This window comes from Bubalus bubalis, chromosome 22, assembly GCF_019923935.1.
Source record: "Bubalus bubalis isolate 160015118507 breed Murrah chromosome 22, NDDB_SH_1, whole genome shotgun sequence".
In the NCBI taxonomy this organism is placed as follows: Eukaryota; Metazoa; Chordata; class Mammalia; order Artiodactyla; family Bovidae; genus Bubalus; species Bubalus bubalis.
In genome coordinates this window covers 12,607,620-12,632,887 of record NC_059178.1, presented here as the reverse complement: position 1 = coordinate 12,632,887, position 25,268 = coordinate 12,607,620, and the positions used below count along the sequence as shown (strand labels likewise).

At 50.7% G+C, this 25,268-nt stretch overlaps 1 protein-coding gene across 2 annotated transcripts in view; it reads right to left on the bottom strand.

Moving 5' to 3' along the window:
* Nucleotides 1-25,268, bottom strand: part of MYO5B (myosin VB) — a 331,025-nt gene that overhangs the window by 45,290 nt on the left and 260,467 nt on the right. For both annotated transcript variants that reach the window (XM_025273190.3, XM_025273191.3), the window contains exons 19-23: nt 22,012-22,223; nt 19,897-20,053; nt 18,568-18,807; nt 12,314-12,547; nt 642-726 (exon numbers count right to left, since the gene is read on the bottom strand). In XM_025273190.3, the coding sequence (XP_025128975.3) occupies nt 642-726; nt 12,314-12,547; nt 18,568-18,807; nt 19,897-20,053; nt 22,012-22,223 (928 nt within the window). The remainder of the gene's footprint in view (nt 1-641; nt 727-12,313; nt 12,548-18,567; nt 18,808-19,896; nt 20,054-22,011; nt 22,224-25,268) is intronic.

Sequence of the window (25,268 nt, the reverse complement as noted above, 5' to 3'; positions counted from 1 at the left end):
GCCACCTGCTGAAGGCCACACTGAGTCACGGGAGAACCGGGGTCTGCACGCCCCGCTCCTCTTTGATCAGGCATCGCACAGGAGCTGACGGCAGCCCAGGTCGTGCATGTTCGAGAGAGGGGCCCTGATCTGGCCCGCAACCCCCTCTCCAGCAAACACTGACAGGTGACCCACTGGGGAGAAGAAACCACAACAGGTACGGTGGATGCTAAACTTGAGAATAGCAATAACCACGGTTCCTAAGTGCTCACGACAGGTCAAGCACCATCCTAAGTAGGTCACAGGCTTATGCCCATTTTGCAGATGAAGAAACTGAGGACTGCAGTCACCGAGGGACTCGCTCAAGGTCACGCAGATGCTAGCACACTGCATCGTCACTCTTGGAGCGCACGGTCTCCCCAACTCAGATCTCATGCATTATATCATCTATTATGTGTGCGTCTCACTGCATGATACCTCCTGAAACTAAATTCGGCAGTGGGATCTTAAAAATCACCCTTCTTTTTCAGCTTTCTTTTGTTAGAACCCTTTCCCCACTGTGGCACCCAGACCAACTGCACGCCTGGTGGAAATCTCAGGGGGAAGTCAGTCTGGAAAAGAAATTCCAATCCAAAATGAAAAATCCAGCACTTGGCACCTACCTTTAGACTGGCACAGGATCTGGTTGTTAAGCTGCTCCTTCTCATCTTTCAAGAGTGCATTTTCTTGTTCCAGGTCTGCAACTCGCTGAAAAAGAGCAGCGGGGAAAAATGTTTGCCTGTGATGCTGGGCTGAGGAAAGGCTCCTTCTGTGGGGTTTGAACTTCAGCTGGTTATATTTAAATGTTTTTTTGTTTTTTTTTTTTTTTTTAACTTAAGAAAACTGAATTAGCCAAAGTAGCTTTCATTTGGAGATTAAAATTGTACACTGAAAGAAAAATCCCATTAAAACAAGACAGATGAGTTCACTGCTGCTTATGGTTTTCCAATGCCCACAAAAACTCCTGAAAAGCTTACACAAAGCTCATATGCCATGTGCAGGAACTCACAGTGATAACTGGCCTCCTTGCATTTAGTTCCATGATTTGGTAAATTCTGAGCTCTCCAATCTGAGTCTCAGGAAAGCCTGATGCTAACAATGAAGCCCTATCTCTGATCTTTATTCCCCCTTGCCCATGTCGGTCTCCCAGGACCAGCACAGCCCAGATGCTGGGGAAGGGAAAGAGACTTGCTGTAGACTTTCTACTATGCTGTATGAACTATATTCAACAAAGCTGTTACTTTACCAAGTGTGATGCAAAGTGCTAGCTGTGGCTAAAGATTTTTAGAAATGAGTGTAAGGCAGGCTGGTTTTGGTCTGAGTGATGAGCATCCCTGCAGACTGTGCTGAATGGCACCATGAACAACCTCACTCCCTTTGGTTCAAGAAATCAGTTCTGGCTATCTTTGCTACATCTTATGACCTCCTTGGGGGAAGATTCTTCCCAACCTGTGTAGGAAGAGCCTCAAAATGCCTTCCTTAGTCAGTAACAGAACATGTCATAACTGGCCTGTGCACAGCGACTCGATGGGGACCTGAATCGCTGCCTGGGACGCTGTAGCACAGAATCCACGGGGAGAGACGGCCACCCAGATCCTGGAGGACCCACCTGCATGCCCTTCAAGCTCTGTTAGACCCCCGTGGCAGTAAAAGCAGGAAAGGAGGCCCCAAGGATGCTGGCTACAGGACAGAAGCCTTGGAGAAGTTGGAGTTTCAACTGGCTATGTTTCAACACCCTTTTCCCTTCCTCCAGGCTTTAAAGGTAAACTTAAGGCACCAAGAGGTGAGTTAAGAGAACTGCTGCCCCTACCCTCAGCATCACGTAGACAGGGTCAGGAGAGACTTTCCACAAGGCTGGAGCCCAGGAGCGAGGTCTATGGTTCTCCCCTTAGGAACTCAGAAGGCAGCACGACTCCCTTGTTGAGAATCACCACCGCCAAGGGAGTCAGAAGGAGAAGGTCACCAGGAATGGCACTGATGGGCAGTAGGAGCAGGCTGTCTGGACCAGGCCTGGATCTGGGCTCTCCCAGGTGGCCGGGGGATGGGTTGTCTATAGACAGGAGAGCAGCTGGAGCAGCAGGGTGGGAGGCCTGGCCTGGGAATCCTAGCCGGTCTGTGCGGTAGTGTTTACACGCGGTTCAGGCAGGGGGCTGAGAAAAGACAAAGTTGGGTGGGTGGAGGGAGTGAGAACCAGGCTAGGAAAGACTTTTCCTCTGTCCTCAGGGTGGAGAGGCCCTGAGCAGGGCCCGCCTTCTGCACACCCTCCAGCGGCTGCCTAAGCATCTCTGTGTTCCTCCTGTCAAGCTTGCTCGCCCTGCTCTCCCCTGGATAACTTCTCATGGTTTAGTTCTCCACGGCCACTCTTCCAGAAGTCTTCCTGCCCTGCAGGTGTGGGTGAGGCCTGTGCTCGATGTGTGGCTCTTCCAGGGCCCACCTGTCCCTGTAGAGCCCCGCCCACCCCCAACTCCCCCTGGCAGAGGCTCGGCTTCGTCGTCACCTGCTTGGCCTGGACCAGAGGCCTCAGTGAGGACCTAGGGGCCACAAGCCATGCTGCCACGTCATCGGAACCTGGCCTGGGCCAGCACTCAACACTGGTTGAAGGAATGAGGAGCCCTGCAGATCCAGTAAAGGAGCTCAAGCTTTCCCAGTGCAAAAACCCGGACTCCATTAAAGGGTTTTTTGGTTTTAAAAATGTGTTTATGATTGACTAAAACCTCTAGAAAACATGAGCATGTTTAATTGAATAATTCAATTCAGGAGGCACATACATTACTGGAAAAAAGATTCTTCAAATTCATCTAATTTGCTGTTATTAGATGCAGTTCACCACGCAATGATCTCATGTGTGCCTTTAAATTAGCTTGGCAAATAATCAAAATAGCTTTCCCTTTTCTTGATGTACAAGTCAAACGGAAATCCACCAACAAAAGAAACCACGTGGAGTGAACCTCTACAAATAATGCCCAGGGTTCAGCTGGAGTGAGGCTCCACCTGGTGCCATGGTCAGGAGGGCAGGATTCCAGCCCCCCTTGAAGGCGCAAGACTGCAACCCCTGAGCCAGCGGCCCCAGGAGGTGGGTGTTCAGAGCAGGCTGTAAAGTAATCAGACTTCCCATAGAGCTAGACTCTGCTTCCCCTCAACAGCCCTCTGAACGTGCAGGCAGCTCAAAGAGCAGGTGATCACCTGAGACGCTTCCATGACCCCTCACCACCCTCATCCCTATCCTCTGAGCATCCTACAGGCAGGCGAGGACCTTCTGAAATGGAACGTGTCATCTGCCTGGTACAGAGGGCACATGCCATCACCATGAGGTTGGGCCTGAAACCTCCACTTGCCTGAATGCAGCCTGAGATCATGAAGCCTCATTGCAACCACCTGCGATCTACAATCTCAGCCAAAACTCTGGTTGGGGAGGGTCACACTTATGAGCATGTACCCACTAAAAATTTCTGTTGTGCACAAGCCTCATTTCTTTCCTCCATCTCCCTCGCGGATTCCAGAAGGTAGGCCTCTGATGAACTCAGCTTTGTTATTCTAAACCATTCATCAAAGTGGCACTGGGGAGCTTTGCTTTTCTTCCTGGTAGGAGCAGTTCTGGAAGTGGGCCCACAGCAGGAGGTGTGGGCCCTATCCCAGCTCCACATCCCAGGAGGGCAGAGAGTGCTTCCCCAATCACATCTCCCCACGTGCTGGCCACCCCCAGTCTCCCCAGCCAGCTAGCAGACGGAGAGTTGCTGGCAACGTGAGGGTGACAAGCTTCTGCAGCCAAGTGGCCTTCCCTTTGTTGGCAGGGATGCATACTGCAGTGAGAGACACTTAGCAACACAGAATTGAGCAGGTGTGCTCCCCTCAGCATGAGAAATAATGAAGTAGCATGCTCACCAGGTTTGGGGCCTCATTAAGCATCAAGTAGCAGTTCCTTTTCTTTCTTCTTCTTCTTTTTTTTTTTTTTTTTTTTTTTGTGGAGGGGGTCTTTTAACTCTTTCCAGGAAATATTACTAGGAGTGTTCTTACCTCTAACAGGTTTTTTGAGACAGATCATGGGAACCAACATTGATATAAATCCTGTTACCATGAGGCTAATTTAGCCCCTGGTAAATTAAACGAAACACATGCCTTAGCTCAATAACTGCCTTTACTAGTTAAAATCTTTGGGGATACAAATGTAGCTCTGGTTTTTGGTTTTGTTTTGTCTTTCCTGATTTTTTCAAAAGTCAAAGCTATGGCTTTTCCAGTAGTCATGTATGGATGTAAGAGTTGGACCATAAAGAAGGCTGAGTGCCAAAGAATTGATGTTATCGAACCGTGGTGCTGGAGAAGACTCTTGAGAGTCCCTTGGACTGCAAGGAGTCAAATCAGTCAATCCTAAAGAAAATCAACCCTAAAGATTTATTGGAAGGCCTGATGCTGAAGCTCCAGTACTTTGGCCACCTAATGCAAAGAGCCAACTCGTTGGAAAAGACCCTGATGCTGGGAGGGATTGAGGGCAGGAGGAGAAGGGAGCGATAGACGTTGAGATGGTTGGATGACATCACCGACTCAATGGACATTAATTTGAGCAAACTCCAGGAGATAGTGAAGGACAGGGAAGCCTAGTGTGCTGCAGTCCATGGGGTCTCAAAGAGTCAGACACAACTTAGCGACTGAACAACAATAAATTTTTTCAAATTGGACATTTGCACCGTTGCTGCTGCTGCTAACAGAGAAGGCAATGGCAACCCACTCCAGTACATCTGCACTGCAAAAAGAGCCAAATGCAAGTTTTCTGGTAGAAAACCATGGGACAAGTAGATTGGAGGATGCTCTTCTGCCCCCGGGATCTGTGTCCTCTGTCCTCCTGGCTGTGTACCTACCATCTCACACAAAGGTCCACAGCACGAAGGTGGCCCACAGCAGGGATAACACTTCTAATTCTGCAAAGTTCTGGAGGGGCTGCTGGCCTATTCACTGAGAAGGTGGTAAATGGACCTGAGCAGAGAGGAGGAGGGGGCAGAAAGTGCACAAGGGACCGTGCAGAGGCACAGTGTGACCTCACCTGGGACTCGCGCTTGCGCTGGGCTCCTACACAGAGAAAGGAGGCCAAGGGTGGGCTCTCGCACTGCTACAGGGAGGGGAGTGACTGTCCCATCATTACAAAGAGCCCCAGAGAGAGGCTCGGCAGAGCGCGGACCCCTGGCCCAGCATCACAGGTGTGCCTCTGTCACTCAGCACCCACTGCACCAAGACGTGGGACCAGGAGCGAGGGTGGGGTCCAGGGATATTAAGGCGGAGCCGCTGCCCTCCACCCAGTCTCAGGCTGGCAGAGGGAACAGGAGCTAACAGTCACCAGGCTCGCACTGGGTCCCAGGTGCCATTATCAGCTTCCTTAATACCCGTGAGGTGGGTGCCATCGTCATCGGCTTTTAAGGAAACCAAGGCACAGAAAAGTTAGTGAGCTGGCTGAAGGTCACACAGCCAGACGGGGGTACTGCACGCTGTGATGCTGAGCCAACCAGGTCCCAGTTCTTTGGGCCTAGGCCACCTGCATCCCAACAGGTCAGGGGCTGACATCTGAAGGACAGTGATGGCCACAACCTGGAGCAGGCCCCAGAGGCCTGGTTCCGACAGCAGAGCTTCAGGAAGGAGTTTGGGGTGGCAGGGACCGACAGCCTCAGACAGACTCGCTCACCTTTCTGGAGGGTTCACAGCCAATGCTGCCTTCAAGGTCAGAAGATCCTTTCTCTTCTGACCTCACCACCTTTCTCCTTGCTTTCTCCATCTCAGCCCAATGGCCTCCGGATGGGGCCTTGATCCCACCTAACCTGCTCCCATCTCGGGGCCGGTGGATGTACCATATCACCTGCTCCCTAGAAGTCCTCACGGCTCACTCCTCACCTCACTCGGGTGTCTTTTCAGAGGGCATATCTGGCCATCATGAATGAAACAACCTCCCTTGCCCACCTGGCTCCCTCTGGATCCCTGTCCTCTGCTTTATTTCTCTTTACAGCCCATGTGAGATAATTTGTGTCTGATTCCTGTCTGTGCATTCTCCAATAATCCCCAAATATTTAAGCACCATAAAAATGAGAAGGACTTTTAAAATCGCTTACTTTTGCCCCAGGGTATGGAACAGGGCCTAACAGATACACTCACTAAATAACAAGAGAATGAATGAAGGGCTGTGAGTGCTGAGAAAGGCTGCAGTGAGATGATGTCCTTCCACGAGGCGGCGTGGCATCCTCCTGGAAACCATCAGCCTCTCTGGAAGCGTTCCGATAGCACAGTTCTGAGTCTTAACGGGCCATAGAAGTCCTGCACCTTTTGGGGGAAGACTCGAAACACTCCACTGTGAGAACCCTACCTCCTGCAAAGGCAGATCTATTTAATTGTATTTGGAAAACCCCAAAGCCTTTACATGGGAACTACCCAAGGTCAGTACCAGCTGGTGGTGGGGTGACTAATGATACGATACAACCCAGAACCCCACTGCACCAGCCTGAATACTCAAGGTCCGGGGGCTCACAAATACCAGGGCCCCTTGCTCAGAGCCAGGGATCTGGCTGTGGCCTGCTCGTCACCCACCCACAACCCCGCACCAAGCCAGGTCGTGCTGGCCTCACCGCGGAGCAGATTCTGGACAATGAGCCGTGGCCTCTGTGTCAACGGCAGGCCTGGGAGTCATGTTTCCTTCATCAAGGACACGAAACAGCACAGCTGCACAAGTCAGTCAGCACAGGGATCACTGACAGCTTTAAGAACAAACAAAACACACGTCCCACAGGCTAAAAGGAAAGAAGCTGCACGCTGAGATGCAGACCACTCTGGGGCGAGGCCAGGATGACAGGTCCTTTTAATAGAACAGCTGTCAACTAACACCTATGGCTGGACAGGGTGGTGGCAATGCCCAGGCTCTGCACTGAATTCCTGCCCCCAGGGGGACCTGGCCTCCCACAGCCCAAGGCGGCCTGGCCATGTGGGCTGATGATGAGAATCCTGTCAGGGGTGCGGAGCCTCAACTTTTCCAGGATGCCAGTTCCAATATAGCACTTGCTGACAGAAACATCAAATCCATTAATTAAACTTCTGCCAGCAGCCAGCTCGCTCCCTGATTCATCCGTGTCATCAATCTTGTTCTGCGAGGAGCAGGCTGTTGGATAAGCCGGAGAAGAAACCAATTGTCTGATTATGCAGTGTTTGTTAAGATTGGACACGGGGCCTTCAATAAATATTAAACCCTGACTCGGCAAAGAAGAACCAGAGGGGGACAGAGCCAGCCTGCACCTGCCTATGCCCACAGCCGCCAGAATAAATGTCTGGAAGACGTTAGAGAAAGAGGCAAACGTGCTTCCACTTATTCTCCTCCTGGGGCTTCCCAGGTGGCACTAGTGGTAAAGAATCAGCCGGCCAATGCAGGAGACATAAGAGATGCAAGTTCGATCCCTGGGTCAGAAAGATCCCCTGGAGGAGGGCATGGCAACCCACTGCAGTATTCTTGCCTGGAGAATCTCATGGACAGAGGAGCCTGGCGGGTTACAATGCATACGGTTGCACAGAGCTGGACAGGACTGAAGTGACTCAGCACGCCTGCAAGCATGTTCTCCTCCTGGAGAAAGGCGGGCTTCACACTTTATGTGCCCAGTTTAGGATGTGCTTGTGTTTGCAGTCGGGAAGGTGCTTTTCTTGTTCTGCCTCTGTGCCTGCTATTCCTTTTCAATGTCCTTGAATTTCTTTTTCCTTGCCAGGACCAAGATCTCATTGCATTTAAGACCCAGGTCAAGACTTCAATAGAAACATTTTTTTCAAATGCAAGTAGGAGGGAGCCCATTTCCTTATTTGGCTCTGTGGAGGAAGACTGGGATATTATCAATCCTTAGGCTCCCTTGGATGGAGATGTGGATGTTTTAAAAGTGCTCTGAGTCCCTAAATCCCATTGTCCCAGGAGAAGCAGGGAAGGAGCCTGGGGAGTCAATGAGTCAAGTGCTCTCCATGGAGGCGAAGACAGGAGACCCTGGTTTTGTGATCTGCTGGGTTAACACCATCTCGTGTGACTTGCACCCACATACAGAGAACCCGCTTTTCTTTTTCTCCTAGGATCACCAGTCTCAAGTCTCAAACTTGGTCTCTTTTCTCTGGCTTTGGATTTTACCTTCTTGTCTTTTATTCACATACAAGGGTTACTGCCTATCTGTTCTCAAGGATCCATAAACCACAGTTTGGAATTTGATGCTTTATAGGTTACAGGCCTGCGTTAACAGCTACATTTTAATAGGACTTTCCTTAAGCATGTGCTTTACCCTGAAGAATGAAGTTCATTCTGATAGGGACAGAATGAAGGGACAAAACAGGTGACTCAATAGTTTATCTCACTAGGGGATTTTAAGTAGAAAAATATGTGAAACTCCTGTAAGTTAATGATTACTTGAGAAAGCAGGCTTGATTAAACACAAAACCAGGCAACAGAAGCATGGGACATACCCTCAATGATAAAAGAGTGGTGGCACGAGACCCGCATCCCACCCAGTGAGCTCAGTGTTAATGACCTCCAAAACAGCTCTGGGCACACAAGAACAATCATTTATGGGAAGGTGACTTTTCAAAATGAAAAACCCTCAGTGCACTGAGACCTGAAAATATTTTTCTAAAGTGCTCAGACAGCCCCAGCCAGCAATGCCAAAGAAGCTGGGGCTGAACAGCTCCACAAAGACCTGGAAGACCTTGGCAGAACTAATACAAAGAAGATGTTCTCTTCATCACAGGGACAGTAATGCAAAAGTAGGAAGCCAAGAAATACCTAGAGTAACAGGCAAATTTGGCCTTGGAGTACAAATAAAGCAGGGAAAAGGCCAACAGAGTTTTGCCAAGAGAATGCACTAGTCACAGCAAAAACCCTCTTTCAACAACATAAGAGATGACTCTACACATGGACATCACCAGATGGTCAATATTGAAATCAGACTGATTATATTCTTTGCACCCAAAGATGGAGAAGCTCTGTACAGTTAGCAAAAACCAGATCAGGAGCTGACTGTGGCTTAGATCATGAACTCCTTATTGCAAAATTAAGACTTAAACTGAAGAAAGTAGGGAAAACTATTAGGCCATTTAGGTATGACCTAAATCAAATCCATCATGATTATATAGTGGAGGTGATGAATAGATTCAAAGAATTAAATCTGATAGAGTGCCTGAAGAACTATGGATGGACGTTCATAACATACAGGAGGCGGTGATCAAGACAATCCCCCAAGAAAAAGAAATGCAAAAAAGGCAAAATAGTTGTCTGAGGAGGCCTTACAAATAGCTGAGACAAGAAGAGAAGCTAATGGCAAAGAAGAAAAAGAAAGATATATTCATCTGAATGCAGAGTTCCAAAGAATAGCAAGGAGAGATAAGAAAGCCTTCCTAAGTGAACAATGCAAAGAAATAGAGGAAAACAATAGAATGGGAAAGACTAGAGATCTCTTCAAGAAAATTAGAGATACCAAGGGAACATTTCATACAAAGATGGGTACATTAAAGGGCAGAAATGGTATGGACCTAACAGAAGCAGAAGATATTAAGAAGAGGTGACAAGAATACACAGAAGAACTACACAAAAAAGATCTTAATGACCTGGATAATCACAATGGTGTGATCAATTCACCTAGAGCCAGACATCCTGGAATGCGAAGTCAAGTGGGCCTTAGAAAGCATCACTATGAACAAAGCTAGTGGAGGTGATGGAATTCCAGCTGAGCTATTTCAAATCCTAAAAGATGCTGCTGTGAAAAATGCTGCACTCGATATGTCAGCAAATTTGGAAAACTCAGCAGTGGCCACAGGACTGAAAAGGTCAGTTTCATTACAATCCCAAAGAAGAGAAATGCCAAAGAATGTTTAAACGACTGCACAGTTGCACTCATTTCACATGCTAGCAGGCTCATGCTCAAAATCCTTCACAGTAGGTTTCAACAGTACGTGAACCAAGAACTTTCAGATGTTCTAGCTGGATTTAGAGGAACCAGAGATCAAACTGCTAGAATCTGTTGGATCATAGAAAAAGCAAGAGAATTCCAGAAAAGCACCTACTTCTGCTTCATTAACTACACAAAAGCCTTTGACTATGTGGATCACAAAAAAACTTTGGAAAATTCTTAAAGAGATGGGAATACCAGACCATGTTACCTGCCTCTTGAGAAAACTATGCAGGTCAAGAAGCAACAGTTAGAACTGGACATGAAACAATGAACTGGTTCTAAACTGGGAAAGGAGTACATCAAGGCTGCATATTGTCATGCTGCTTATTTAACTTATATGGAGAGTACATCATGCAAAATGTTGGGCTAGATGAAACTCAATCTGGAATCAAGATTGCCAGGAGACATATCAATAACTTCAGATATGCAGATGACACCATCCTCATGGCAGACAGTGAAGAAGACCTAAAGAGTCTCTTGATTAAGGTGAAGGAAAAGAGTGAAAAAGTTGGCTTAAAACTCAACATTCAGAAAAACTAAGATCATGGCATCTGGTCCCATCATTTCAGGGCAAATAGATGGGGAAACAATGGAAACAGTCTCACTGTTTATTTTCTTGAGCTCCAAAATCAGTGCAGACGGTGACTGAAGCCATGAAATTAAAAGACACTTGCTCCTTTGAAGAAAAGCTATGACAAACCTAGACAGTGTATTAAAAAGCAGAAACATTACTTTGCCGACAAAGGTTCATCTAGCCAAAGCTATGGTTTTTCCAGTAGTCATGTGTGGATGTGAGAGTTGGACCATAAAGAAGACTGAGTGCTAAAGAATTGATGCTTTCAAATTGTGGTGCTGGAGAAGACTCTTGAGAGTCCCTTGGACAGCAAGGAGATCAAACCAGTCAATCCTAAAGGAAATCAACCCTGAATGTTCATTGAAATGCCTGATGCTGAAGCTCCAATACTTTGGCCACCTGATGCAAAGAATTAACTCATTGGAAAAGACCCTGATGCTGGGAAGGATTGAGAGCGGAAGGAGAAGAGGGTGACAGAGGATCAGATGGTCGGATTGCATCATCAACATGAGTTTAGTCAAGCCCCGGAGATAGTGAAGGACAGGGAGGCCTGGCATGCTGCGATTCATGGGGTTGCAAAGAGTCGGACACGACTGAGTGACTGAACTGAACTGAAACCAACTTTTCTTTTTTTTTTAAACAGATGAGTGAACTAAGGTCAGAGAAATTTTCTGTGGGCACTTAGCAATGGCCATGCAGGGGTGAGAATCCAAAACTCCAGTGTCTATTTCAGGACCATTCCTGTGAAAGCATTCTGCTTGCCCCAATTTTTAAATACTTAGAATTATTATTTCAACATTAGAAACACTGAGTCCTTCCCACACAGATTCTCAACCCATTGTGACTCTCCAGTGATGGACAGGAACTAAGCACGTGGGCCATGCCATAGAGATGGCATGGGACACTGAGGCTGTGGAAGGCTCTGCAGGGGCACGTGGGACTTCCCTGGTTTGGACAGCTATCTCAGGAATGGAGAAGGGACTCTTTGCATCCTGACATTTGAGATGGGGGCAAGGGCCCAATCCCAGAAGTTACATTTTATGGAATGAAGAGTAAACCTACAGAGCACGCCAGCCAGAGTAGATGAGCCAGGCTGAACCGATCAATACTTAAACTTTAGGCAAATTCCCCAAAGCACTATGGTTATGGGGAGGGATGCCTAGGTGTTTTGTTGTTTAGTCGCTAAGTCATGTCTGACTCTTCTGTGACCCCATGGACTGTAACCCGCCAGGCTCCTTTGTCCCATGGGATTTCCCAGACAAGAATACTGGAGTGGGTAGCCATGCCCTTCTCCAGAGGATCTTCCCGATCCAGGGATCAAACTTACATCTCCAGAATTGGCAGGTAGATTCTTTACCGCTGAGCCACTGGGGAAGCCCAGGGGATGCCATGAGGTTGCCCCTAATCCCTGCAGGCAATAAAGGTCACTACCTCTAAACCGTTTCTCTTGCCAACAAGGACTGAGGCCACAGAGCTGCTTCAGTGGCTAAGTCTAGGCTATAAGGGACATGCCCAAAGGCACACATGTGTAACCTTTCAGGGGATTCCATCGTGTCCCACTAAGGGCAGAGACTCAATCAACACTCGCCAGGTGAATGGACATGTGCTTGTGTGGGTTCCCCCAATGCAGGGGCACTTTCCATCTAAACACAGAGGGATGGTCAGTCTTGGGCACAAGCCCCAGGGAAGTCCATGGCAGCTGTAGAGCTGGAAGAAGCAAAACTGCCTCGGAGGGGTGCTGCATTAGCTCACCCACCACCCAGCTACCGCTCCGGCCCCAACAGACCTTCCTCAGCTCATCCTTTTCCCGGGTGTGAGTGTCCTCCAGGACCTTGCGCTCCGAGTGGGCCCTCTGCAGCTCGGTCCGCAGGCTCTCCACCTCCTCCTGCAGCTGCGGGCCTCTGTCCTCACCCTGGCTCTGCTGGTAGCAGGCCACCTCCTTCTTCAGCTTCTCCACTTCCATGGTGTGTGTGGAGGTGACTGCTGATAGCTGCTCCGACAGCGTCTTGAGCTCTTTGTTCTGCGAGAGCATCAGCAGACGGGAAGAGGGGAGAAAGAGGTGGACGGCAAGGTTAGTGGGGCAGCAAAAAAAACAAACAAGAAGGCAATTAAAAAAGGAACTTCCAAGGTGGAATTGAATCTCACAACCACTGAATGCTTGAGTGCTTTCTTGGCATCTCCCTAACAAAACTGTATTGTGAACCCAGGAGAAACACGGGAAAAGACAAAGCAGCGGGACTGACATTCAAGGTGTGCTTAGGAACAGGGACAGTGCTGGAAGCTGGCTGAGAGTGGCTAGCCTTCTATGTCCATTGGGAAGATCTTATACCTGGTTTTGAAGTTTCAGGAACAAGGCACTTGGCTTCTTGGATCTGCAGCCTTTGCGTTTCAGGCTTCCCTGCTCTGTCAACGCTGAGCCCTCCTGCCCTCGGACTCACTGGCAACAAAGAGCTGCAACCTAATCGCTGACTCTGAGACAAAGGACCTCTTTAGCATCCCCTCTTCCAAGGAGGCCCTCCACGGGGCCGGGGGAGCCCTCCCACCACCTGTCCGCTGGTCCTGTAAGAGTTTGACTCCAGAAACGGATGCCCTGGCCAAACCCATCCCTGTCGACAAGGTACCCAATCACATACCCACTCAAGCAAACAGGCAAGTGAGAAGCAGTCCCAGGTGCCTGGTGGAGGTACAGAGGGGGCAGGGAGGGAGACTGTAGGTGAGCTCATACACAGCAAGCCCTGAGGACCCAGGGCTGTGTCCTCAGCCTGGTTTGCAAGGGCAAACGTGGGCAGAGAGGTGCTGCAGTTGAGCGTATCAGCTGAAGGCGGTCAGAGGGAATGTGGAGGGGAAAGATGCAGAGTTCTCCCGATCATCAAGTAGGCAGCAAACAGTCATCATCATTCTCCATGGCTATTCTCTGCAGGAGCTCAGAGTAAAACAGCTCTTGGCATCAGGAACCAATGACTCTTTCACATCAGCTAGGAAGGTCATGGGGAGCAGTGAGGGGCAGCAGCAGAACAGGTGTTGGACCCAGTACAACACAGCAGATGCCTGGGACCTCAAGGCTGAGACCCATGTTTGGTGTCCAGGCAGCACAATCCCAGCACTGATCCATCACAAAGAGATCCTCCCACCATCTGAGGAAACGTGCCAATTACAACCCGACATACTCCCATATCTGGGCTGGCAGTCAGCTTTGCTCTAAGTCATCACCAATGAGAAATCCAATTAGGCGGCATCTGTTTAAACAACCCAAAGCTGGTCTATTCTGCCCACCCAGATCTGGGTCTCCCGGGAGGCTGAAGGGTCTCTGCACAAGGGGAGTGGGGTACAGGACGGGGATGCGAGTTGGACTAGCCGCCTCGACACTGCTCTGTTCTGGGCAGGAAGTGAGGTTCCTCCCAGTGGCGTGGCCTGGGTCAGATCCCAGGGAGAGTGGGGATGAGGACCAGGCTGGGGGGCAGGGGGGAGGCACTCATGACGGAGCAGGTGTGGGGTGTAGAGACAGGCATACGACGTGGTGTGACACCCTGCTGCGGGCAGCGATGACACGCCAGGACCCATGTGCAAAGATGACACGCCTAGGAGGCCAGTTTCTTTGTTTTCACTGACACTCAGGCTGAGGCGAGGCTCAGGGAAGTTGAGGAGTTAAGAGGCTGGAGTTGAGCGGACCTGTGCTCAGGCCGCAGCTCCGTCCTGGTCACTGCACCTCCGTGTGCCCGGCTTCCTCAGTGTGAAAGAGGGGCCACAGTAACTCCATCCTCAGAGGTTTCACCAAGGTTCAGGGAGACTGAGGGCCTCCCTGGGGGCCGGCACCCAGTACGTGCTTGACAAGGGTCACCCTCTTCTCCTGGGTTGCGGGGAGTGGTCCCCTAGAGAATGGAATGGTGAAAAGACGGGCCAACAGGGGTGTGGGTGGGAGATTCCTAACGGCAGCCCTTGGACAGCCCCTTATTTCACTATCATCGGCACCCAGAAGTAATCGCTGGGGACACACCGTGGCTGCACATTTCCTGTTCTGGAGGCATGATTTTAGAAAGGGAGACCCCAGAAGGGCCTCACAGCGTCCTGCCTCCTCCTCACACCATGATGTCTACGTCAGGTGCCCACAGCTGTGCAGCCAAGCCTGGCACCGGGAGTGGAGGTGCTCTCCCGGTGAGGGCCAATCCTTCCCTCAAAGACCCCGGAAACCCTCCCTGCGAAGGCAGGCCAGGCTCCCGGAGCCATCTTGGTCAGTGTGACCCGAGACCTGGGCAGCTCTGTCCTGAACCAGGGAGGGCCTTGTCCTGATACTGGGGGGCCTGGGGACCCCAGTTCTCCTCAGCTTCCTCAGATATCCACTGCATCCACTGCTCAAGGGCACCGTGCTGCATGATGCACATCTGTCAACTCATTCTCTCCTCACAGGAGTCCTACATAAAGGCTGATTCAGTTCAGTTCAGTTGTTCAGTCATGTCCAACTCTTTGCAGCCCCATGGACTGCAGCACGCCAGGCCTCCCTGTCCATCACCAACTCCTGATTAATACACCTACTAATCAAGGCTAACTAATACACCTATTTCACAGTTGAGAAAACTGAGGCATAGAAGGCCATAAAGCTGTGACTTGCCCCTATAATTTTTCAGATGTACATGAATCATAAAATATTAACTACTTTAATTTAACCAAATGCATATGAAGTATACTTTATCAAATTGATTGAAAAGACTACTGACTGAATCCATACATTTGTGTCATATTTTTTCATTAAAATATAGTTTAATATAACCTTATATAGGTCTAAGGAACTTGACCCTCATTAAAAAAAAAAAACCCAAAACTGTAAGCTCAACTGGCCATCTCACTGTACATATGCTTGAATAAAGACAAACTGATAAGAGTCAAGTTCATAGGTTATACCATTTTGGGCTGAAAAAATGTCACACCACAGGCCTCCACCAGGGACACTGCATGAAACCGTCCCAGGAGCTATCACTGCACTTACTGCTGAAGGATACTGTGAAGGCTGTAGCTTCTTACATCACAGGTTATGAACACCCTCAGAAAAATGTCTCAGCACCACGGACACCACCAACCCTTCTAAATGCTTTCCGAAGGCAATGGCACCCCACTCCAGTACTCTTGCCTGGAAAATCCCATGGAGGGAGGAGTCTGGTAGGCTGCAGTCCATGGGGTCGCTAAGAGTCAGATACGACTGGACGACTTCACTTTCACGCATTGGAGGAGGAAATGGCAACCCACTCCAGTGTTCTTGCCTGGAGAATCCCAGGGACGGTGGGGCCAGGTGGGCTTCTGTCTATGGGGTCGCACAGAGTCAGACACGACTGAAGCGACTTAGCAGCAGCAGCAGCAGCAGCAGCTCTCAAGTTATCCTATTTCCTTCTTCCTGTTTGTTTGGGAACTTGGTGCCAAGTTCACATCGTCTCTTCAGCTGTGTGCACAAAACCTTCGACCTGACTTTTGGGCCCTAACCTCACCCTGGTTTTAGCCTGCAGTTTCCTCCTTTGCTGTCTTCTTGGCAGTGGGGACACTGGGGACACTTTTTAAAAAAGCGCCCCCTGGTGATTCTACAGTGCAGCCTGGAGTTGAGAACCACTTTATGGGATCAGTGAATTTTTGAGTTAGAAGTTACAGATCTTGGAGAAGGCAATGGAAACCCACTCCAGTACTCTTGCCTGGAAAATTCCATGGATGGAGGAGCCTGGTAGGCTGCAGTCCATGGGGTCGCTAAGAGTGGGACAAGACTGAGCAGCTTCACTTCCACTTTTCACTTTGATGCACTGGAGAAGGAAATGGCAACCCACTCCAGTACTCTTGCCTGGAGAATCCCAGGGACAGGGGAGCCTGGTGGGCTGCCATCTATGGGGTCGCACAGAGTCGGACACGACTGAAGCGACTGAGCAGCAGCAGCAGCCTCCGAGGAACTCAAGGCCCAGTTAAAGATTTGGCCATAATCCCTTCCTGTCAGCTTTGGCGGCAAGTATAACTGAGACAGGACTCAGGCTTCCATCTAGCTGGGACTCAGTCCATGATCTCAGGCCACTCTGCCAAACACTTGGGGATGTTTTCACCTATGTTGTTCCTGGCATGCGTGTCTCCTATCCTCCTGGCTAAGAATCTGTGTGCGTTGGGGAGTAGCCTCCTGAGTTGTCTCCAGGCATTACACACAAAACAGAAACGCATTCGCTTACAAAAGGTGAGCCCCGCCTTCTAAGAGGTTGCAATACAACGAGACTCTAATGTCCTGGTTCCACAGGTTGTTTATGACTCCTCTCAAGACAGAGAGCCACGCGTCTTCTTTGACACCAGGTCACACACTCCACTACAAAACACTGGCTGGTCCAAGGATGATACTGTCTACGAGAATGAACTCAAAACAAAACTAAGAGTCTTCCTTGGACTGAGGAATCCTCACATGTCTGAAGAATCTCCTAATATGCAGATATCCCCAAATTTGGCTGGACGTGGCAGAACATTCTCTGGAACCAAACTGCCAAGTTTCCATCTTAACCATGCCACTTCCTAGCTTTGCGACCTCATAGGCTACTTGGTCTCTCTGTGCCTCAGATTAAAATGGGAATAACGTTAAATCTTACAGGATGTGGTGAGGATTAAATGACTTAACACGTGAGGAGAGTGCCTGGCACACAATTGAGCAACATGGGGAGGGACATATGAAAACAGAACCTAACTCCCCCCTCCCTGCCTTCTCTCCTCACCCTCTGCACACAGGGCGCCCTGCCCAGGGAGGGTAACACCGGCCACTGCTCATAGATGTTTGCCAAGTAGGAAGCTTAAGGCAAAAAGCTCTTTTTAAAAACAGGTCTTTTAAATCTGCTTCTCTTTGATGTTCCAGCACGTGGAGTGTAAAATACTAGATTTATTTTTAACCTCTTGAGTTAACTTTGGAAATCAGCAATGGCAACACAGGGACTGATGGCTGGAAGAGGCGGCCAGTACACGGGGCTCCGCGCACGGCACAGTGGTGCTCGCAAAGCCTGCTCCTTCCTCGGACCACACTGTTTGCTCAGAAGGTTAATGGGGGCACTTTGACTATGCAAATGTCTTTCCCAGCCAGTCGTCAATAGCCATAAAGTAATAAGAATGATGGTGATGAGAGCAACAATACAGGTCCGCCTTGCGCCTGTGTTTTCCACATGGCTGAGCCCAGAGAGCCATTTTTCCTGTCTACTCCCGATGCTCTGAGCAGTTGTGTCTTCCTCCCTGACCTGACCTATCACTGCGGGCCAACCCTGTGCGAGCTTTCTGTCTCACTTCTCCACCAGGGAGCCGAGCCAAATGAGACTCCCATGGGACTCACACAGAGACAAACACCCAGGGTGACAGTCCCTTCTCCAGAAGATTGGTCTTTTTTTGCAAGAACAGAGAGGCAGTAACATCTGACTACTTTGGGGGTTCCTATTTAGGGCAGCTGGTTTAGGTGTAAAATGGCTCATTTATTTTCTTGCCCTACTGGGATCATGAGAAGCTTTAAAAGTGCCTAGCGTAGATTAGGTACAATAAAACCAGTGACCGCCAAGGCAATGCCAACTCTCTCTTTCTCCATCCCTTGCACCAGGCACGTTCACCCCTTTCCTTCCCTCCATCCTCGCCTTTTCTTTCTCAGGAGGCACCAGAAACCCTCTAGGCATTGCAGGAGCCTGGTCCTGAGGTCACTAACACCCCACAAGCCCAAGGCACCAATGAGCCTGCTTTCAACTCTGGAAACCCGTTTTAGCCACGACACAGGAAAGGACTGACTCTCTAGTGACGTTTGGGGTTAAGAAACCAACATCACCCTCATTATGGCTGCGGGATCAGGCAGACAGGGGCTGGAGCGCTGGTTCTAGTACTTCCTAATTCTGTGATCTTGGCCAAGTATTTGATGCTCTGGATGCGCAGTTCGCTTACCTGTAGAATGGCCTCGTGAATCTGCATGGGGATCAATTGAGAGCTCCCCAGGGGAAGCCGTGGGTCTCTCTCAAACATGCCTGTGGAGTCTTACCCCGGCCCCAACCCCCGGGTGGGAGTAGAGACACTGACCTGGTCGTCGATCTTCCGCTGCAGCTGGACAATCTTGTTCTCCATGCCCACGTTGAGGCGCTTCAGGTGCTCCGCCGAGCGCGCCTCGATCCTGAGGGCCTTCAGCGCCTGCTTGGCCTTGAGCCTCCGGAAGCCGCACTGGATGACAATGGCCGCGCCCCGCAGCCGCTGGAAGCGCCTGCGAGCCATCCAGCCCCGCACGTGCTTCTGGATGACGGTGGCCTTGTGCTCCCTGAGGACCTAGCAGGGGACAAGCACACACCTGGTGGGTCTGTGCTACACCATGGGAGCGAGGGGCTCGTGCACAACTCGGGGGAGGCGAGAGCCAAGGTCGGCGAGCTACCGCTGCCCTATGACTTGAGGCTTTGGTGGCCGCCTGTCTTACGAACAAGCTGCAGCTAAGTCCGGTGGCAGCTGTCAAATCCTCATTTCTAATTTTTAACTCACTAGGAAACCACAGTCTAAAAAAAAAAAAACAAAAACCTCCAAGTCAGAGGGGCTTAAAGATCATCCAGCTGATAGCCCCCCATTCAACAGATGTGGATCCGCTCCTGGTGCCTGTCAGCTGGAGGCGAAGTGAGATGGTTGTGTGGGATTGTCAATCGGGTTACTGGTTTACAGTTAACTTGGCTTGTAATTCGGTCTTTCTTTTTTCCTACACAGTAAAAAAAACCACTCAGGAAATTAAAGCATCACCAATGCCCTCACTATAATGCCCTGCAAAATAAATGTCTGCGGAATGAATGAAAGTGTTAGTCACTCATTTGTGTCTGACTCTTTGTGACCCCATGGACTGTAGCATGCCAGGCTCCTCTGTCCATGGGATTCTCCAGGCAAGAATACTAGAGTGGGTTGCCATTCCCTTCTCCAGGGGATCTTCCTGACCCAGGGACTGAACCCAGGTCTCCTGCATTGCAGGCAGATTCCTTACCATTTCAGCCCTCTTGCCCTTGGACTGGGACTGTACCATGATTGCCTGGTCCTCAGGCCTTCAGACTTGGGGAGAGTTACTCCCCTGGGTTTCTTGAGTCTCCAGTGTGTACACGGTACATCGAGAACTGCTCAGCCTTCATACCTACATGTGTCAGTTCCTCATAATACACCTTATCCACACGTGCACAGACACATGCATCTCCTGTGGCTTCTGTCTCTCTGGTGAACCCTGAGTCACTGTGCCTCATGAGACTTTGGTCAGGATTCGGTGGGAGCAGAGTTGCAAAATTACTTAGAAAAAAGTGAGAAGTGCCCAAGTGCTGAGGCTAGTGCCAAGCCATCTACTGCTGCTCAGGGCTGAGTCCGCAGCCCGAGTCCCTGGGGGCGGCTATGCACCTGGTGGTAGATTCTCCGCACAAACGTGCCCCGAGCGAAGGCCTGGATGACGACGGCGGCCCTGCGGACCCTCTGGTAGGCCTGGCGGGCCCTCCGCATGCGGTACTGCTTCTGGAGCACCACGGCTGCCCGGGTCCTCCGCAGATGCTTGGCCAGTCTGGGGAGGGAGAGAGCGGTGTTCACCCTTCGTGAACGCAAACCCTTTCCCCTCGGCCCTGCCTGGTCACCTGCCGGCTAGGCCAACTTGTGTCACCGTTACCGACCATAGCGAGGCCTTGAGACACAGCTCAGAAAAGAACTGGCTTCCTCCACCTCATCCAAAAACTCTTGCCACATATTTACAACTCAAAGTCTGATCAACTCTGATCCTCATCCGTCCATTCCCTGACCCACAAAGCCTCTCCTATAACTGGGCAGCCCTCAAGGATGTCACGTGTTCACGCTCGGGTCTGTCCCTGGACCTCACTGGGCTCGGAGGGGTCAGGGGCTGGGTCTTAGCATCCTTGTACCCCTACATCTAGTATAGGGCCTGGCACAGCAGCGCATGGGAAGTATCTGCTGAATGAACGTCACCTTCTCAGGCCTGTGGCGACCTCTCTTTACTTTCTCACCTCTCAGCATTTCTGCCAGGGATGCACTGCAACGTGGGCATCTACTTCCCTCTGTTTAATTTCTACATTCCCCGTCTCACCCCTCAAGGCAGACATAAAGTCAATCCAACACTTTTTAGCCCCTGCAAGGGCTCTGTTTGGTGTCAGACTCATAGCAAGTGCTCAACGAGAGACTAAGAATATTAAAAGCTAGAAAGGACCTTGGACATCATCTAGTGCAACTCTGGAGTGGGCGGTAACTCACTCAGCCCTGCTCTGCTTGCTTAAATGAGTCTGACTCCTGGCAGCTCTCCCTGAACACTCTCTCTAGAATACAAACTCCCTACAGGGAGAACACGGGCCATCCCACTACCCAGGACAGAGTCCTGTGCACCAGGGTGCTCGGCGATGCCCTAACTGTGGATGACAACTTAGTGTGGATACCACTGACAACTCTCTCATTTCTGTAGCTTTCATTCTAGAGACCACCTCTCAACTGTTCTCAGGTAATTAACAGTATTCATCATCTCTGGTTCTGCTTGGATAAACAGCTTATAACAAGGACATGAGGGGGAGCCGGAGCACTCTTCTAACGTTACAGTACAGTGAGTGCCTGCTCTGGGCTTGTTTCGATATTCAAGCCGAGAGGCCTGAGGAGTCACTTATGAAACTTAGGCCTCCAAATGCAAGGCGTCCTAGAGATTATTGTCACTTCTTCAAGAAAACCGGGATCTGCAGAGGTCACTGATGTTGAACCAGGGCTGGGTCCAAAATCTGATGACCCGACCCATGTAAAGGCTGCGGGGGTGGGTCTCACGACGAGGGATGGGGGTGTCCTCTATGCCCATCTCCCTGGTGATGCTCATACTGATTCAGCACTTCAGCAACCCAATGACATCACTAGGAGGGGACGTTTTCAGCAAAGTAGCCTCTTTCGTGTGGTGCTGGGCTGGGGCAGGGCAGACCACTGGCATCAGGCTTTGCCCCAAGAGAGCTGCTTGTGGTCAGACAAGTCTCCCCCTCCCCCTCCCCATGCTGGCTGAGTGCAACAGCTCATAGAAGGGACCTCCCCGGGCTTTTTCATTCAGCCCTACTAACCAAACTCCTAAGGGATTCTGAAATTGGTGGCGTAAGTCATGAAGCTGAGTGTACGTTAACTGTGAGAGAAAGGCTGAATTCATCTCTCTTGCGGAAAGAGGATTGTTTTATTTAAGCGTTTAAGCAAAGGGCAAACAGAGGTTTGGCTGGAAAACCAGCCAGTCCTAAGCTAGCACTGGTGGGTGGGGACAGACTGGGGGAGACAGGAGACCTGGGAACTAGACCTACTGACTCAGGTGGGAAGGGGAGGAGAGAGGGGCCCGGCTGCTGGGGGAAAGCTGGATATAGACAGGGCCGCGGAGGATGGCGCTCTACCCACAGGGGCTGATTGAGGCCAGCCAGCTCAGAGCCAGGCCTGCCCGCCACCCCCCACCCGCCCCCTGCGCCCCACCGCACCGACCGCTAGCTCAGGTGTACCCTGGCTCACCTGCGGGCCAGGTATCCTCGGCAGTACCTCTGCAGAGTTAAGGTGGCTCCCTTCAACCTGCGGTACTTCACCTTCTGCAGCCAGCCCCGCACGGCTTTCTGGATCATGATGGTGGCCGCCCGGAACTTGTCAGCCCGAAGCTTCTCCAGGTAGGCCACCTGGCCAGCCCGGAAGAAGATCTTGGTGCGGCCAAACTGGAACTTGTCAGGATCCTTGACGAGGCAGGGAGGGGAGCTGGTTCATCACCCGTGAGCAGCAAAGGAACGCACCCCATCGCCCCAGTTGCTCCCCCGCACGATTTCCCTGCTGGGTCTCACGCGCCCCTGGCTCCTTAAACAACCGCTGAAGAGTTGGTGTGTAACCGACGCCGACCCGTCCCTACTGCTGCTCAGACACCAAGCGCAGTGGTGAGAAGCAGGCCTGCCTGCCAGCAGCTGGCATCACGGCGAGGGCATCTCGGCAAGCAGACAAGGACACAGCATATTTCAGGCAGTGCTTAGGGTTATGAAGACAACAAAGCTTCATGAGGTTTGTGCACCATGACATTTACACACAGTGACATTGATCAATCAATCAGACTGACTCGGTGGTGATGTGATTTAGGTTGTGGGGGCTCCTGAGTCACTTTGGGCAGTTTATATCAGCTGTTTATGCCTCAGTTTCCTCATCTGTGCAACGGGGGTCATGTTTGTATCTTTCTCTAAAGGCAGCGTGAAGATGAGATGGAGTGCGTAAAACGTACTAAGAGGGCTGGAGGATGGGATGCAGATGCTAAAACAGGCTAAAGGAGGAAGGCATCTCAACGGAGGGGCTGTTCAAGCAAAGACCTGAATGGAGTGAAAGCAGGCAGGTGTGGGAAATTACACATACATTGCGAATAACCCCCAAGTACATTCTATTTGGTGTCTAACTATGCTGTGAACTATTTCTTCAGCAGATGGTGACTGTCTTTAGTGACATGTACTTAGGTTAAAATTAGGGGCCCTTCCCATGCTTGCCCTAGTGGACAAGGGAAGATGACCCTGCAGTGTGTGTGTATGCGTGCGTGTGTATGTGTGTGTGTGTGGACAGGCCTGGGCTAGGGCACAGTACTCAGTAGGTGGCCCATGATAACTGAGTGCTCTTTGTAAATACACGTCATCTAATTTTGTTCACTGAGCATGAAGACCATTATAAGAAGGAGATAATGAGCTAGGGTGTAAGGAAAACACACGTATATATTTCATGTTGACCAGTGGCTCTGAAACCATGCTGAGTTGACACTCGTCATGGCCAAGCCCTGTACAGCCAACAGGAACCGGGTTCCATGCACAGGTAAGGTAGGCGGCCTGCACTGGGGCTGAGCTGGGGACACAGCAGCCAGCCGGGCCATTGCTGATGGTCCCTTCTATGGCTGGGCTGCTGGCGAGGCATGGAGGAGCGAGCTGCATGCCTGGTTCTCATTCCTGCCTCTGCTTTGGGCCTCAGCTCATGCCAGGAGGAACCAAGGCTGGGTGGGGCGGGGCAGGGCAGCTTTGAGATGCCTGAGGCCTGGCCTTCACCACCACCCGGCTGGGGAGACTCCTCAGTGAGGATGGATTGGCGACTCAACCCTCACAGTTTGGGGACAAGCCTGACTACTAGGTCTTCAGCAGAGTCATGGCCTGGGGGGCGGGGTGGTGCCTGTTGAATCGCTGGGGCCATAGTACACTGGCCCCAGTTCCTATTCTGGAAGAAACCACCAGGGAAACGGCAGGCTGGTCTGCAGAGCCACCATTTGTATGGATGAGGATTTCTCTGAAGGCTCCAGTGGTGTGCCTGTCACCACTGGCCTGATGGTGGCACCCCTCCTCGCCCAGACATCTGCTTTCTCTGACCCCTAGAACTGACCATACTTTTCACATACTGATCAGAGGTCATCTCCCAAGAATCCCTCTCTGATAATCAGAGACTGAGGGGATAGGAAGAAATCTTAGCAACCCATCCCAAGCCACTCTCTTATTGTACAGATGCCTAGAATGTTGAGGTGACTTGCCAAAGGTCTCACTGAAAACATCAAGGAATAGAACCCAAGACCCAGGACTCCTTGGCCAGAGGTCTCTTTATTGCATCATGCCCATTTGTAGGACCACCTCCTCTTCACACTCCTCTCATATGTAGCTCCTCACGCTCCCTGGATTCCTAGCAGAAGCTTGTTAATCCACTCCTTCGCTGTCGGGATGCAGGTTCAGGTTTTCCTGATGGCCAGTGACGTCTGTAACTTCACTAGATGACCATCAGTCCTGGAGGGCAGGGCCCCCCTAGTTGGCTCCTTTGTAACTCTCACTGACCACTCTAAGGTAGTACATAGGAAGAATTCAAGAATTCAATACCCATTTGTGGAGTTAAAGAAAAAACACGTTCAAGCTAACGATGGAGGAATTCCTACACTCCTCACAGGAGACCACCACTCCTGAGCAACCTCACGATTCAGCCCCCACGCCCGGCTGCCCCTGGATGAACAGTGTGCTGCCAGGCCTACACGCCCCTTCATCACGGCTTCTCTCCTAATCACTCTGCCCTAGTATTACTTAGCACTTTCCCGGAAAGTGCAGGGAGCTGGCCTGTGCCCTTCTAGTATAACAGGTGACTTAGCCAAGTCTCAACCGCTTAAAGTCTCAGGTCACTTAGCAGGAGTACTAGCAGCACTAATGACCAGAAGGTGTGCCCCGACATCCCCCCAAAGGGAAGAGACAGAGCAGGTTTCCAAGGGAGTCCTGAACACTGAGCCCTATTACGTCTGAAAAGTGAAAGAGTGTTAGACGCTCAGCCCTGTCTCTTTGTGACCCCATGGACTGTAGTCGGTCAGGCCCCTTCCTCCGTCCCTGGGATTCTCCAAGCAAGAAAACTGGAGTGGGTGGCCATTCCCTTCCCCGGGTGATCTCCCCGACCCAGGGATCAAACCCAGGTCTGCTGCATTGCAGGCGCACTCTACCGTCTGAGCCACCAGGGAAACCCGCTCCTGCCTAGGAACGGCAATTACACACCATGACACTGATTAATCCATCAGACTGATTCAGTGGTGATGTGGTTTAGGTTGTGGGGGCTCCTGAGTCACTTTGGGCCATTTGTATCAGCTGTTTTTGCCTCAGTTTCCTCATCTGTGCAATGGGGGTCATGTTTGTGTCTTTCTCTTAAGGCAGCGTGAGGATGAGATGGAGTGTGCGAAACAGAAAAACGTCTGACTTGTACTAAGGCTCAGGGACTGTGAGCCTGGTGGCAGGTTTCATTGGGATGAG